This window comes from Oncorhynchus nerka, linkage group LG19 (assembly GCF_034236695.1).
Source record: "Oncorhynchus nerka isolate Pitt River linkage group LG19, Oner_Uvic_2.0, whole genome shotgun sequence".
Lineage (NCBI taxonomy): Eukaryota > Metazoa > Chordata > Actinopteri > Salmoniformes > Salmonidae > Oncorhynchus > Oncorhynchus nerka.
The window spans coordinates 1,266,243-1,283,155 of record NC_088414.1 but is presented as its reverse complement, the minus strand read 5'-3'; the positions used below and the strand labels follow the sequence as shown (position 1 = coordinate 1,283,155).

At 40.4% G+C, this 16,913-nt stretch overlaps 1 protein-coding gene across 1 annotated transcript; it reads left to right on the top strand.

The window, feature by feature from the left end:
- Positions 1–366: 366 nt before the first annotated feature.
- Positions 367–14,559, top strand: LOC115146975 (LIM/homeobox protein Lhx2-like). Its single transcript, XM_029688969.2, has 5 exons — positions 367–573; positions 1,754–1,956; positions 2,562–2,947; positions 9,989–10,191; positions 12,448–14,559. Exons 1-5 carry the CDS (start codon positions 367–369, stop codon positions 12,742–12,744), a joined length of 1,296 nt encoding a protein of 431 aa, XP_029544829.1. The 3' UTR covers positions 12,745–14,559.
- Positions 14,560–16,913: the final 2,354 nt, after the last annotated feature.

Below are 16,913 nucleotides of genomic sequence, written 5' to 3'. Positions count from 1 at the left end.
TGAAGACAGAGAGAAAATGGTGCATTTTTGTGCATCCTGAAATCTGCATATTGAGAGAGATTATTTGATTCAGAATTTACTTTGTGGTTTTCTGGTATGTTTATTTCATTCTTCTCATCTATTGGTTGTAAATAGTAGGCTATTTTGAATTTGATCACGTGTTCAAATATGGTGTAAACTATAGCCTATACGCCATATAGAAAACGTAATAGTTACTATAATCATGTCTGAAATTAAAGGCCTATATTTGAATACGAATCAAAATCACAGTGTTGGAAAGGAAAATATGTTTTTCGTAGCCTACCATTTTTATTGGCTTGGATTTTTTGACATCCTAAACTAATATATGGGAGCCATTCACTTTAAATGCATGGGCGAGATTTGCGTCTCATGGAAGTTTTGGCTTGCAGATCTGAGGGAGACGCTTGCAAGTGTAGCTCTCCAGCCTCCACGATGCTCTTCCACGGGCTGCTCGGAGGCGAGATGCAGGGGGTTATCTACGAGATGGGCCGGAGGGCGAAGGGCGATTCTACCGCCATCAGTTCTGCTATAGACATGGGAGAAACCGAGACGGTGGGTAAATGCTCTATTAAAGAAGGACCTGTGCTGTTCAGACATGTGGAAGCACAAATAAAGCGTTAATTTCGAGGGACTACGGTCAGAAAGTAAACTGCGATTAAAATAGATTTATTTATAAGCTAGAAAGCAGTATATTGCTTGCATGTTAGCGTTCACATTTGCTAACCATGTGTGCGTAAAGTGTAATTATTCATGGACTACTGGCTACTATTTCGTATTCCTACGAAACTACATGTTACAATAACTTTAGAATTCTATTCACGAAGTTTCCTTTCAGATGCATGTAGACTACATAGGCCCACTTAGATAACAAAACAGATATATACAGTAAAAACTCTAAACATTTGATTTTACACTGCATGGTATGTCTGTTTGCCCGTTTTAAGGCCGTGCATGTTCATTCACAACCCAATAATTATTTCTAACAGATCATCTTGATCACTTTGATAGCCTATTTAGGTATGTTATCTAGGCCTATTGCTATAGCAGGATATAGGCAATCACTGTCATTGATAAGGGGAACCCAGCAAGGCACGAAACATATAGGCCTAACTTGTGAAACATAAACAGGCTCCTGGTTTGTTGTAAAAACAAACAAGTCCTTGTTCAATAGGCCTATACGTCGATTGTCCACTAAAACACGTCTTAAAGTTGGACATGCTCATGTCCATCAACTCTCAATTGAAATATAACACATCCAAAGGAAAATTCGAATTATAATGCTTAATCTGTGATGATTTTTTTATTCGTTTATTAGACCTAATCAAATACGTTTTGCAATATTTTGGTTGTCAACAAGATTTGTTAATTGATGATAATATTGAGTGTTTCACGTGAATTAATGCGCGTAGGAAAAATATTTGAATTGGACATTTTCCTTTTATTTAGTTGTTATAATATATGTAGCGCATGCCTCAATGAAAAAAGAAGGTTTCTGGTGCATTTACATGTTAGGCCTACCTGTTACGTCATGCCACATTTAGGTTCTTTCTAGTGTTACCATTTTATCTATCGCTTTCATGACTGCAAAGTAGACAGAGGTATGAACAGGTATGGAATATGTGTGCGCAAAATATTCACTGTTATACAGTATTGGCCTTGACATTTCTTGGTGGCATACTATCGAACGTGTTCTTATTGTAAACATAAAACTGATTTCCCTTTCCCTCTTCAGGGTATGAGGTCCATCAACAGCGACCGTGTGGCCTTATGCGCGGGCTGCGGGGGGAAGATATCTGACCGCTACTACTTGCTTGCGGTTGACAAACAGTGGCACATGCGCTGTCTCAAGTGCTGCGAGTGCAAACTCAACCTCGAGTCCGAGCTGACCTGTTTCAGTAAAGACGGCAGCATCTATTGCAAAGAAGATTACTACAGGTAACCATGATACAAGGCTACAGCTATAACAACAACAACTGGCCAAGCAAGCATATAAACGAGAGATATCCAATTAGGCCTAGACCCACAGCTAGTATTCTATCTAGGCAACTTATTACAAACACTTAAACTCCCCAGCTACTGCTACTCCATTGGTAGGCTAATCTTCCCCAAAACCATTGGTAGGCTAATCTTCCCCAAAACCATTGGTAGGCTAATCTTCCCCAAAACCATTGGTAGGCTAATCTTCCCCAAAACACGGTAGCTTGTTATCCACGCAGGCCATACATTATTTACAACACATTGGCCAATATGCTACTATTCCATATCTCTGGTAGACCTATTCTTGTTTTTGATGCTCTACTTAGTCTAAAACCAAAACATCCTATTTTTAAGTGGCAAAAGGACAAGAATGAAACACAAAAAAAAACATGAAGATCTGAAGGCATTTAGCCTTTTACGCGTGATAATGAATATGCCTGTATTGATTAATAACAACTTTACATCAACGTTCTTCGTCAGAATGTGCACAAACTAAAGTTTGTTGACCCTGGATTGAATCTATATTCTGTACGTGTTTGTGTCATCCGTTCTCTTCTCCCAAGCAGGAGGTTTTCCGTCCAGAGGTGCGCCCGTTGCCATCTCGGGATCTCGGCGTCGGAGATGGTCATGCGGGCGAGGGACTTGGTCTATCACTTGAACTGTTTCACCTGTACAAGCTGCAACAAAATGCTCACGACCGGAGACCACTTCGGTATGCGGGACAGTCTTGTGTACTGCCGGATCCACTTTGAGACACTCATACAAGGGGAATATCACGCGCATTTCAATCACTCGGGGGATGTAGACTCGGGCAAAGGACTTTGCGCGGGCAGCGCGGGAAACTCGCTGGGGCAGACCTACTACAACGGCGCCCGAACCGTGCAGAAAGGAAGGCCGAGGAAAAGGAAAAGTCCCGGGCCTGGAGCAGATGTGGTGGCTTACAACGCAGGTAGGACGAGTATGTACCGGTTAGCCATGAATGATTATGGCCATTTAAATCTACAGAAATTGCCACGAAAAGAAAATCTCACAATTGTAGGACCTATTTTATTTCACAGTATGTGTGATATCTCTGTTGGAATGAAAGATAACGCGCAAAATAGTGGATTGTTGGACTAATTTGAAATATTTTGATTTGATGGAAATCGGCCCTTGTTTCGACAGGCCTATTTTGTCTGCACCGTTTTGGGAAACATAGAATGGCCTTTTTGTCATTTTTAAACAAAGTTAATCAGTTTGATAAACTAAATGGTCACTTCTTATTTTTTATAATAAAAAATATGTTATGCTTTGGACGTGTTTATGCGCAGACTAGGCCTGACATGTTTTAAAACTGATCGATATGTATATGTTGATTTATTGAATAATTCACCTTTCTGAGACAGCGTAATTTTAACAAGATTTAATGTTTGCTCAAAGATGTGAGGGAAAAGTGAGAAGTTCAATGGAGGCCTCTGATGATTTGTGGAATGGGAGCGCTTGATCCACTTCCAATCTAATATATTTAGATAACATATCCTAAGAGAAATATGCAAGATGAACATGCACAGACCACTAACTAACGCATTCAAGGAGAACCTGCTTCTGAAGGTCTACCCAATTCTCCATGTCCTTCTGCATGTCCCATTATAGGCTACAGAGAGACGGCTTGCGTAATAACATCTCTTGAAACACTCCACTTCATTCTTTTTTTATTTATTTTTATATTTCACTTTTCCCACTGAACATTTCATTTGCAAGCTCATACACGGTCAATTTAGTCTTGTAAAACCTATCTCAAAAGTTAGAGTAATAAAATATTTTTAGAAGACGTTTTATTAGAAGACGACAGAAGCAGACACGTGGAAAATAGTTCAGATGGGGGCTAGGACTTCAAAGAAGATGAGCAAGAGAGATGATCGAATTTTTCCCCAGTCCCACCTCACTTGTTGAGTCTCGCAGTTTGTTTGGTTTTGGGGTAAAAAAAAACTACATTTTTGGGGTTGGGAAATCAATGTCGGATTGCTTGTAAAACATGGGAGAACCCGTGTAGAATCCTGAATAAAACTCTCCCCTGTGAGATTTCGAGAGAAAATCTCCCGCCGCTAGGAATATGTTATTCCGTCATAAATAAAGGACCGACTTGAGCGAGAAGCTCTTGGTGTGTGTTACTTTTGTGCGAAAACCCCCCACTAGATTACTTTGACGTCTTGGTATTATGATTAGGCATTAATAAGCTATGTTTATACTTGTTATAGGCGTATTATCATTCCGATAATAATATGAGTAGGAGTAGGCAAGGATAGGCCCAATAAGGATAGAGCCAGATTGTGTAAACCTGTCGGTTTTTCGAGAGTAAAGGATTTAATGATACAATTTCAGGTCGCTATAGCTCCATATTGTGGTGGCATATGGTGATTTGAATATGAAAGGCGAATGGCAGAACGCTTTAGTAAGCACGTGAGTTAAACATGAACGGTAGGGCTAATAGTTAAAAGATTAGGTCTGTTCTCTGCATTCTGCTTTGGGGAACGAGAATTTGGATTTTCGTTTCATAAACATTTTGAAATGTACCGTTCTGAGTGTGCTTCAATAACTATGAGCATGCAAATGTAATTACAATATTTATACATTATTGTCAAGGACTATTTCATAAACAACTTACTTTTTTTGACAGGGTTGTCTGGTAAATGGTTATACAAATGGGCAGGATTAATTGCACAATTTCCCTCCAAATCTAAAATAGCATAAATAAACGCCATATAAAAGAAGAAAGCCTAATTACATCAAATAAAATAAGGACTTCAATCTTAAACCAACTAATACTGTATATAGGCTTATACCTATCTTTCTTTGCATAATATTTTGCATTGTCCAAGACAACCTATACCCACTTTTACAAAATCTCATATCTAATGAAATTGGAATTAAATTATAGCCTGCAGTGTTATACAATATTGAATAAGGCATCATGGAGAGGAACATGTTGCCTTTTCTTTCTTTCTACCTTTCTGTTTTGGAGCTTTGCTTCCACCCGAGGGCATTTGTTGACATTCCTTTCACTATCATCTGGGTTTTCTATCAAACCCTGATGGCACTGGATAACACTGTGAAAATACATGCCACTTTTATCCAATATAATATATTCTGCAATCAATCAATCAATCAATCAAATGTGTTTATAAAACCCTATATACATCAGCCAATGTCACAAAGTGCTATACAGAAACTCAGCCTAAAACCCCAAACAGCAAGAAATGCAGATGTAGAAGCACGGTGGCTAGGAAAAACTCCCTAGAAAGGCAGGAACCTAGGAAGAGACCTAGAGAGGAACCAGGCTCTGAGGGGTGGCCAGTCCTCTTCTGGCTGTGCCGGGTGGAGATTATAACAGTACATGGCCAAGATGTTCAAATGTTCATAAATGACCAGGATGGTCAAGTAATAATAATCACAGTAGTTGTCGAGGGTGCAACAGGTCAGCAACTCAGGAGTAAATGTAATTTGACCTTTCATAGCCGAGCAATCAGTGTTAGGGACAGCAAGTGCGGCAGAGAAAGAGATTCTAAAACAGCAGGTCTGGGACAGGTAGCACGTCCGGTGAACAAGTCAGGGTTCCATAGCCGCAGGCAGAACAGTTGAAACTGGAGCAGCAGCACGACCAGGTGGACTGGGGACGGCAAGGAGTCATCAGGCATGGTAGTCCCGAGGCAAGGTCCCAGGGCTCAGGTCCTCTGGGAGAGGAGGGAGAGGGAGAATTAGAGGGAGCATACTTAAATTCACACAGGACACCGGATTAGACAGGAGAAATACTCCAGATATAACAGACTGACCCTAGCCCCCCGACACAAACTACTGCAGCATAAATACTGGAGGCTGAGACAGGAGGGGTTGGGAGACACAGTGGCCCCGGCCGACGATACCCCCGGACAGGGCCAACCAGGCAGGATATAACCCCACCCACTTTGCCAAAGCACAGCCCCAATACCACTAGAGGGATATCTTCAAACCACCAACTTACTACCCTGAGACATAGCGGAGTATAGCCCACAAAGATCTCCGCCACGGCACAACCCAAGGGGGGGAGCCAACCCAGACAGGATGATCACATCAGTGACTCAACCCACTCCAGTGACGCACCCCTCCTGGGGACAGCATGGAAGAGCACCAGTAAGCCAGTGACTCAGCCCCCGTAATAGAGTTACAGGCAGAGAATCCCAGTGGAGAGAGCGGAACCAGCCAGGCAGAGACAGCAAGGGCTATTCGTCGCTCCAGTGCCTTTCCGTTCCCAGTGTGGTGAATTCCATAACTATTGGCAAAAGTTTTTGACATGCAATTGACATTTCACATTTTTTTTACTCACTTGAATATTTTGACATATGAATTTGTTGTCCCCGTTTTTTAAGGAATTATTAGTAACACTTTAGAGTCACTATTCTAGTAAATACAATACTTACTGTACTTACAGAAGAAAAAAGGGAAAAAGTGAGTTCCAATAATGAGCAAATGCAATACTTTTAACACTGCACTACTTACAAAGTAATAAGAACACTTAAGGTAAGGTATTTGTTGTGTCCAGTCAATCTTTCAGGTTGACATTTTATTGATTTATTTAGGCATTTTCACTCAGTGTTGTGGCTATTTAGGAGAAATCACATTGATTCTTTTTGTATTCAGTTTTGCCACTACCATGCTTTCTAATTTAGAGCTTCCAGAGTAATTGTAGACTGTCAGATGTGTTGTAGGTGTTTTGCAGACAGTTTTGCCACTAACATGCTTTCTAATTTAGAGCTTCCAGAGTACTTGTAGACTGTCAGATGTGTTGTAGGTGTTTTGCAGACAGTTTTGCCACTAACATGCTTTCTAATTTAGAGCTTCCAGAGTACTTGTAGACTGTCAGATGTGTTGTAGGTGTTTTGCAGACAGTTTTGCCACTACCATGCTTTCTAATTTAGAGCTTCCAGAGTACTTGTAGACTGTCAGATGTGTTGTAGGTGTTTTGCAGACAGTTTTGCCCCTAACATGCTTTCTAATTTAGAGCTTCCAGAGTACTTGTAGACTGTCAGATGTGTTGTAGGTGTTTTGCAGACAGTTTTGCCACTACCATGCTTTCTAATTTAGAGCTTCCAGAGTACTTGTAGACTGTCAGATGTGTTGTAGGTGTTTTGCAGACAGTTTTGCCACTACCATGCTTTCTAATTTAGAGGATCCAGAGTACTTGTAGACTGTCAGATGTGTTGTAGGTGTTTTGCAGACAGTTTTGCCCCTAACATGCTTTCTAATTTAGAGCTTCCAGAGTAGTTGTAGACTGTCAGATGTGTTGGTGTTTTGCAGACAGTTTTGCCACTACCATGCTTTCTAATTTAGAGCTTCCAGAGTACTTGTAGACTGTCAGATGTGTTGTAGGTGTTTTGCAGACAGTTTTGCCACTACCATGCTTTCTAATTTAGAGGATCCAGAGTACTTGTAGACTGTCAGATGTGTTGTAGGTGTTTTGCAGACAGTTTTGCCCCTAACATGCTTTCTAATTTAGAGCTTCCAGAGTACTTGTAGACTGTCAGATGTGTTGGTGTTTTGCAGACAGTTTTGCCACTACCATGCTTTCTAATATAGAGCTTCCAGAGTACTTGTAGACTGTCAGATGTGTTGTAGGTGTTTTGCAGACAGTTTTGCCACTACCATGCTTTCTAATTTAGAGGATCCAGAGTACTTGTAGACTGTCAGATGTGTTGTAGGTGTTTTGCAGACAGTTTTGCCACTAACATGCTTTCTAATTTAGAGCTTCCAGAGTACTTGTAGACTGTCAGATGTGTTGTAGGTGTTTTGCAGACAGTTTTGCCACTACCATGCTTTCTAATTTAGAGCTTCCAGAGTACTTGTAGACTGTCAGATGTGTTGTAGGTGTTTTGCAGACAGTTTTGCCACTACCATGCTTTCTAATTTAGAGGATCCAGAGTACTTGTAGACTGTCAGATGTGTTGTAGGTGTTTTGCAGACAGTTTTGCCACTAACATGCTTTCTAATTTAGAGCTTCCAGAGTACTTGTAGACTGTCAGATGTGTTGTAGGTGTTTTGCAGACAGTTTTGCCACTACCATGCTTTCTAATTTAGAGGATCCAGAGTACTTGTAGACTGTCAGATGTGTTGTAGGTGTTTTGCAGACAGTTTTGCCACTAACATGCTTTCTAATTTAGAGCTTCCAGAGTACTTGTAGACTGTCAGATGTGTTGTAGGTGTTTTGCAGACAGTTTTGCCACTAACATGCTTTCTAATTTAGAGCTTCCAGAGTACTTGTAGACTGCCAGATGTGTTGTAGGTGTTTTGCAGACAGTTTTGCCACTACCATGCATTCTAATTTAGAGCTTCCAGAGTACTTGTAGACTGTCAGATGTGTTGTAGGTGTTTTGCAGACAGTTTTGCCACTACCATGCTTTCTAATTTAGAGCTTCCAGAGTACTTGTAGACTGTCAGATGTGTTGTAGGTGTTTTGCAGACAGTTTTGCCACTAACATGCTTTCTAATTTAGAGCTTCCAGAGTACTTGTAGACTGCCAGATGTGTTGTAGGTGTTTTGCAGACAGTTTTGCCACTAACATGCTTTCTAATTTAGAGCTTCCAGAGTACTTGTAGACCGTCAGATGTGTTGTAGGTGTTTTGCAGACAGTTTTGCCACTAACATGCTTTCTAATTTAGAGCTTCCTGTCAGGATTTGGCCAGGGTTGTTCCGGTTTTTGGTCACTAGATGCCCCCATTGTGCCTTTTGACCTTTTGTTTTCCCTTGATCCCCATTATTATTTGCACCTGTGCCTCGTTTCCCCTGATTGTATTTAAACCCTTTGTTTTCCTCAGTCCTTTGCTCTGTGTTTGTATGTTAGCACCCAGCTCTAGTATTCTGTTAACTCTTGTTGATCCCGGTGGACGCTCTTGTGGAATTCTGTTTTTTGTTCTTGTTTATTTATTTTTGATTATCTTTTGAGGCTTTTTGTGCTATACCTACCACCTTGTGGATTTTCCTTTTTTGTCTTGGAGGATTACCTTTGTTCTTGTGGAATTCCTTTTGAGGTTGTGGAGTTACATGTGTTCCTGAAGGACTTCACTTTTTACTACATTAAATACACCGTCTCAAGTACTGCTGTGTCTGCCTCATCTTCTGGGTTCTGCCGACTATTCGTGGCTCAGTTGGTTAAGTGACTGTTTCTCACTCCGGAGACCCGGGTTCGTAACCGGGTCCTGACACTTCCAGAGTACTTGTAGACTGCCAGATGTGTTGTAGGTGTTTTGCAGACAGTTTTGCCACTAACATGCTTTCTAATTTAGAGCTTCCAGAGTACTTGTAGACCGTCAGACGTGTTGTAGGTGTTTTGCAGACAGTTTTCCCACTAACATGCTTTCTAATTTAGAGCTTCCAGAGTACTTGTAGACCGTCAGATGTGTTTTGCCCATGCTGTAAACTACAGAATGTAAACATATAGGTCGTGCTCTTGCTTGATTCAATTTGATACAAAAGTTGTCATTATGAATTCATTGAAATTAGCACAATAGTTTATAGATATAGATAACTGTACTGTTACCAATAATAGTAATAATGATAATAATATAATCTGATTAGCTAGAAAGAAAATATTCTAGTGCAATGATTGCTCTGTAAAATGACCCCTTTAATGCATAATTTGCTTATTTTGACTTACATTTTCAGTTGACATTTTAATTTCACTAGACTCAAAAATATTTCACTTTGAGTGTATCCGTTTAGCCTCCACTAACCACAACCTTGTAAAGTCCAGTCCGTCATGAGCTTTCCTGTCAACAAATAAGACACGCGGTCTGTCTGCCATAGCGTTCACAACGGCAACAAAACAACACATTGGAATAGTCTGAATACGTCATCCCAATGATGACATGATCGTAACCATAAACTAAATTCCATGAAAATGGTCACCAAAGTATTGTGTCATATTGTATTGTATCGTATCTTAACCAGAAACGAACCTGTGTGTGTTGTCCCTCCCCTCCAGCATTAAGTTGCAGTGAGGATGGGGACCTCCTGGACCATGACTCCCACTACTCCTCCAGCTCCAAGTCCAAGCGCATGCGCACCTCCTTCAAACACCACCAACTGAGGACCATGAAGTCCTACTTTGCCATCAACCACAATCCAGACGCCAAAGACCTGAAACAGCTGGCCCAGAAGACGGGTCTCTCCAAACGCGTGCTGCAGGTGAGAAAGAAGATTCCCTTCATAAGGACAATTACTTACACACAGGTAAAGGTAACTGCCAAAATAGTGACTACCATGCCTATGCCCCCATCCACAGGGCACGAGTGTCACTGAATGGTTTGATGAGAATGAAAACTATGTAATCCATATGCCATTGGCAACTCAGTCATCAGATCTCAACCCAATTGAACACTTATGTGAGATTCTGGAGCGGTGCCTCAGACAGCGTTTTCCACCACCATCAACAAAACACCAAATGATGGAATTTCTCATGGAAGAATGATGTCGCATCCCTCCAATAGAGTTCCAGACACTAGTAGAATCTATGCCAAGGTGCATTGAAGCTGGTCTGGCTGGTGGTGGCCCAACGCCCTGTTAAAACCCTTTATGTTGGTGTTTCCTTTATTTTGGCAGTTACCTGTATGTTATTGTATATAGTCCACTTCTGGGCTCATATTGAACAAGTGTCTCAGAGTAGGATTATCCTAGACCAGCAGTCCTACTCTGAGACGAATACGGGCACTGATGTTCATTTGGTAAGTGAAATCTGCATCGCATTTCACCAGTTACAAATACTGTAAATCATCATTTTTTTGCTCTGGTTATCTGTATGTTTCGGTTTAGTGCAAAATTCCACCTAATTAAATATACCATTTTACTTTTTTAATACATCATTACAATCCAATGCAAGTCAATATATTAGCATGTTTTGCACTTCATGTCCAATGGATCCTTAAGTGTCTAAAATGGATTGTGTATCTCAGCTAATTTAGTATTTGGAAACAATGTCCAGTTAAACAAAACCAAAGCATGGAATGCTGTTATAACTTGTCCATAGACTGCTTACAGGGTAAGGAAACAAAGTGATTTTGTAGTTTGGGTGAACTATCCCTTTAACTACTAACACTCGGCATTCACACAGAGGGAAAGTGATTCATCGGTGTAACAATAAAGGAATTAGTTTAGAGTAACAATGTTCCTTTTGGGAAACAGCTTGGATGCTAACGATGCAACTGACTGTAGGAACTACAAAAATAATTAACTTAGAGCTGCAACATGTACATTTTTGGGAGACCCGACCAAATTTACATAAACATGTGAGTTATAGATCTGTCATTCTCATTCTCATTGAAAGCAAGTCTAAGAAGCAGTAGATCTGTTCTATGTGGGCTATTTCTATGCTTCCAGTTCTTAAGTTTAGTGTTTGCGTCTTTGACTTTCGGTTTTGAACACCAGCCTAGGACAGCTGAAAATACAATATTTTTGGTTATAGAAAATATATTTCACAGCGGTTTAGGTGGCACAATGATTCTCTACACTCTACTTTAGTTTTTTCACATAAACTGAAATGAGATGAACAATTAGAATTTTATCAACCAGGAAATGGCGAAGCGATTTCTGTATAGTGCATCTTTAATGTTACACAAACTATGAAAGCTCTTGGGATACTAGGCCTTGTACAATAGTACTCGACTGTGTGGCAAATGGAAACAGTGGTTTATGCTTGTGAGGTTATTGTCAAGTGTTGTACATTGATGATGGTACCTGCAGCCCTTGTAGAAAAATGTATTTGTGGCTATGTACTCAGTAGTTCAACAATTTCCTCATAGTTGTTTTACATGTTTTAGTAGTAAATAATGAGAATATTTGAAATTGCATTCTTTGTATCTGTGGTAATAATGAACTTAATAATGCAGACAGACAAAATGCCAGAGAAATCTATCAGGGAAGTTTTTGATTAGTATAATTGTTCAAGTGTTATGATTGTCCCAAACAAATTGTAAATAGAAATGACCCACCTATTTCCATCCCATTGAACATAATTTTCACAAGAGTAAAAACATTTAGTCCTCACACAGTCAGTATAGATATCCCTTGATCTAAGTCATGACCTATTTTTTTTTTTTTAAGAAAGTGTCACCGAGTTATCATACCAACTGTTTAGCATTCGATATGGGAATTCAAAAACACGCAACGGACCATTTGCAAAAGTATAAACAACTGCAAATTATATGTTTAAAAAAAAAACAGACAGGTGTAAAACACGGATTTAACGAACAAACTGAAGAAAAACAAAGTCGACTCTTTGCTTTGATGAATTCCATTTTCATGTTTGTCATTTTGATTTGAACCCCCCCCCCCTCCTTAGGTATCTCTCTGTTTCTAAACCTTTCCCCCCACAGCCCAGGCTTCGGTTCACCACACTTACACTATCTATTGAGCATTTCTTTCCCCTTTCTCTTTCTTTCTGTGAAGGTTTGGTTCCAAAACGCCCGGGCCAAGTTTCGACGGAACATTCTACGTCAGGAGAGCACAGGACTGGACAAGCTGTTGGATGGGTCCACTCTATCAGGGGGGTCGCCTTCAGGCCCTCCCTCCGAGCTGTCCAACTCCTCAATGAGCCCTTCCAGTACCCATACCACCCTCACGGACATGACCAGCCCCTCTATGACATCGGCTAACCCTGTACTGACCGCTGTGCCGGGGGGCATGGACCTACATGACTCCATGAGTGTGAGCCCTTCCCAGACCACCCTTACCAGCCTTTTCTGATGTCACCCACCCCACCCGATCCGCCCATAATCCCATCCACCAGCTCACTCAAGAGGGAGTCACTTAAAAAATGATATTCCCCCTGGACCCTGGACCTTAGGCTTCTACCCTGTCACTCCATCCTGACCATTCTGTTTCTAGGGGTTTGTAAAAAAAAAAAAAAAAGGTAAAAGCATTGGGGAGTGTAAAATGCAGATGCAAAGTACTGTAGCAAGGTTATCCGGAAGACTCTAGCGTGCCTTATACATTTTAATCACACAGAGGAATCCCTGATCTGAGAAATGTCTCATCTAGGTGGCATATTTATTAAAAGATTTTGTTAAAGGACGGTTGCCCCACTGACAACTGCATTTGCTTAAGACATGGCCATCAAAGCTGATCTACTTTACAATTCAGTCTGTACAGAGTAAGGGTCTGATGTCAACAAGAAAATGTATATTGGTAGATAGGGCATAGATGAGAATTAGAATTAAACTGATACAGTTGATATAAAGATATCATGGTCACTATCCTTTACTCAGACTTTGCTTTAATATTTTGTAACAATAAACTGTCATACACAGAAATGAGATATAATATATATTGATATCTGACTCATTGCTGATGGAATTGCATTGATTCTATTTGCAGTCACCATTTAATATCTCAGTAACATATACATTTTAAGGAAAAATAGCTACAACATATCTAGTGCTTTTTGAGCATCACACTCTTTGGATTATGAATTGATAGGAGAAACATATGGATTTAGATTGTGGAATAATGTCTGGCTATTTGAGTATTGTCACATTCATCACTACATTTGTAGTTTGTTTCAGCACTTGTGTACCAGATGCACTTCCACACGCACACGCCATACTTACCTCAGTCTAAATGTCTTTCTATGTTCTTGTTTCTGAAAACCAGCACTCTGATTTTGGGTAGATACCAAGGTTATGGCTCTGTTTGCATGGTATCACATTTTGAAATTCTAAAAGTCCAGACAATGTAGGAATTTAACACAAAATAAATCTATTTAAAACTTAGATGCTGTATGGGAGCATCGAACAATGGTACCAGCAATCAAAAATAAATCCAAGACACCACTTCTAAATACTTATTTGGAATTGTCCCTACAAAACGGTTCCTTGTGGGGACCTGCCTGAATATTGGTGTTGGTACAGAGAAACTAATCAGGGATTTGTGAAGTTGGCAAATAAACCAACTTTACCTGGGTCCTGCTCATTAGGACCGTACAGTAGCAACATATTTTGTAATGGAAAACGTAAACGAGTGTCTCTTATTGGACAAATTCAGATAGTACTTCCTTGTTTCAAACTGTTTTCTTCCACTTGGTGCCTACTGAACATTAACCTGGAAGCTGGTAGGACTATAAGGGTTTCTGACATGGAGAATCAAGCTGCCTTCCTTTTGACTGTGATTACCTTCACTCATGAACGAGGATGTACACTTGTGTACATCGACAAATGTTGTTTTTTGAACCACAGTCTTTTCTTTGTTTGTCCTCCCATTCTTGTGCAGTTTCCCCCTTTTGATGTAATTAAGCATTAATTTATTTCAAAATGTAAAAGGGTGAGCAAAATTTGACCTGGTCTCTGTTGTTTAAAAAAAAAAAGTTACTACCTATAGGAAATGATCATATGACAAACGCACACATGTACAGTTGAGGTCGGAAGTTTACATACACTTAGGTTGGAGTCATTAAAACTTGTTTTTCAACCACTCCACAAATGTCTTGTTAACAAACTATAGTTTTGGCAAGTCGGTTAGGACATCTACTTTGTGCATTACACAAGTCGTTTTTCCAACAATTGTTTACAGGCAGATTATTTCACTTATAACTCACTGTATCACAATTCCAGTGGGTCAGAAGTTTACATACACTAAGTTGACTCTGCCTTTAAACAGCTTGGAAAATTCCAGAAAATTATGTCATGACTTTAGAAGCTTCTGACATAATTTGAGTCAATTGGAGGTGTACCCGTGGATGTATTTCAAGGCCTACCTTCAAACTCAGTGCCTCTTTGCTTGACATCATGGGAAAATCAAAATAAATCAGCCAAGACCTCAGAAAACAAATTGTAGACCTTGCTCCCAAGGTTCATCCTTTGGAGCAATTTCCAAATGCCTCAAGATACCATGTTCATCTGTACATACAATAGCACACAAGTATAAACACCACGGGACCACGCAGCTGTCATACCACTCAGGAAGTTGACGCTTTCTGTCTCCTAGAGATGAATGTACTTTGGTGCGATAAGTGCAAACCAATTGCAGAACAACAGCAAAGGAACTTGTGAAGATGCTGGAGGAAACAGGTACAAAGGATTCTATATCCACAGTACAGCATCATGTTGTGGGGGTGCTTTGCTGCAGGAGGGACTGGTGCACTTCACAAAATAGATGGCATCATGAGGTAGGAAAATTATGTGGATATATTGAAGCAACAGCTCAAGACATCAGTCAGGAAGTTAAAGCTTGGTCGCTAATGTGTCTTCCATTTGGACCATGACCCCAAGCATACTTCCAAAGTTGTGGCAAAATGGCTTAAGGACAACAAAGTCATGGTATTGGAGTGGCCATCACAAAGCCCTGACCTCAATCCTATAGAAAAGTTGTGGGCAGAACTGAAAAAGCGTGTGCGATCAAGGAGGCCTACAAACCTGACTAGGTTACACAAGCTCTGTCAGGAGGAATGGGCCAAAATTCTCCCAACTTATTGTGGGAAGCTTGTGGAAGGCTACCTGGAATGTTTGACCCAAGTTAAACAATTTAAAGGCAATGCAACCAAAAATGAATTGAGTGTATGTAAGCTTCTGACCCACTGGGAATATGATGAAAGAAATTAAAGCTGAAATAAATCATTCTCTTTACTTTTATTCTGACATTTCACATTCTTAAAATAAAGTGGTGATCCTAACTGACCTAGGACAGGGAATTTCTACTAGGATTAAATGTCAGGAATTGTGAAAATCTGAGTTTAAATGTATTTGGCTAAGGTGTATCTAAACTTCCAACTTCAACTGTATCTAATATTGTCTATGTGTCTCAAAATCATTGTAATGTAGTTAACATTAAAAATAGTGAATGACTAACCTTGGCCCCTTACGCTATGAAATCACACACTATTGCAGAGACTTTGATATTTCCTGCCGCAATTAATATGGTGAAAACAATGTGTGGGGAGGCAAAGGCACAGAAACTCACATCAATACCTTTGTTTGTTAAGTAATGTGTTACATTGCTAGCAATCAAGAGGAAACTCTGACTGAACAACTCCAAAACTCTCCAGCATATGCTATCCAAATGGATGTTAGTTGTGAGGGCCAAGATACCCATGCATTGACTTTTGTTCGCTATACATGTTGGGGGATGCTTTTTAAGAGGACATATTGTTTTGGCTCACAATTCCCGAGCATGAAACAGCATTGGGGATGTTCAGTGTGCTTCGTGGCTATATTGACCAAAAGCAGATTCCATATGGGATTGAATGGTGGGCTTTTGCACAGAGGGGGTTCCGTCTATCACGGGACAGCTGTCGGGTCTCTGAACTCTAGTTATGAATGTGTCTCCCTCTGCCATTGTATGATACACCAAGAGCAACTGGCGACAAAAGAGCAAAGCACAGACCTCGGCGATATTTACTGCAGCAGGTAACGTTGATTATAAACTACATCACACAACATCCACTGCGCGTACGCCTGTTCACTACGTGGAGGTGTAGGATCAGAGCATGACAGTGTTCTGTCTCACACCGGGACTTGGTGGTTGTCGAGGGGGAGTGTTGGAAAGATTTTTCGCATTGAGAGAGAAACTCGTCATTCACAATGGATGTATAAAAAACGGACTTGTTGACTTTCCGTGTAATGAAAATAAAAGAAAAGAAAACAGCATCAGTAAGTGTGCCACAGAGTGATGACTGCTCACCTCCAATGCTTGGAAGAGCAGTTTGGGATGGACCTACTTCCCAATCCATTTGACTGTGATCCTAGCTCAGTTGACATGCGGGTTAGGGGAAACGAACAGCTGATCGAGCTTTCATATGGCTGAATGCTTCGGACAACACATCCACGGGTCACAACGGAGGGGTTTTTAGTTCCTGACTCAAAGGGAATACTCTGCCATCTCCCTCTAAGCATTATTGCTGAGTACAAAACAACTGGAAACTG

Excerpts from the sequence above, each read along its gene's own strand:
- LOC115146975 (XM_029688969.2), top strand. The coding sequence starts at position 367 with ATGCATGGGCGAGATTTGCGTCTCATGGAAGTTTTGGCTTGCAGATCT. Across the intron at positions 2,948-9,988 it reads TGTGGTGGCTTACAACGCAG|CATTAAGTTGCAGTGAGGAT; the intron begins GTAGGACGAGTA and ends CCTCCCCTCCAG. Across the intron at positions 10,192-12,447 it reads TCTCCAAACGCGTGCTGCAG|GTTTGGTTCCAAAACGCCCG; the intron begins GTGAGAAAGAAG and ends CTTTCTGTGAAG.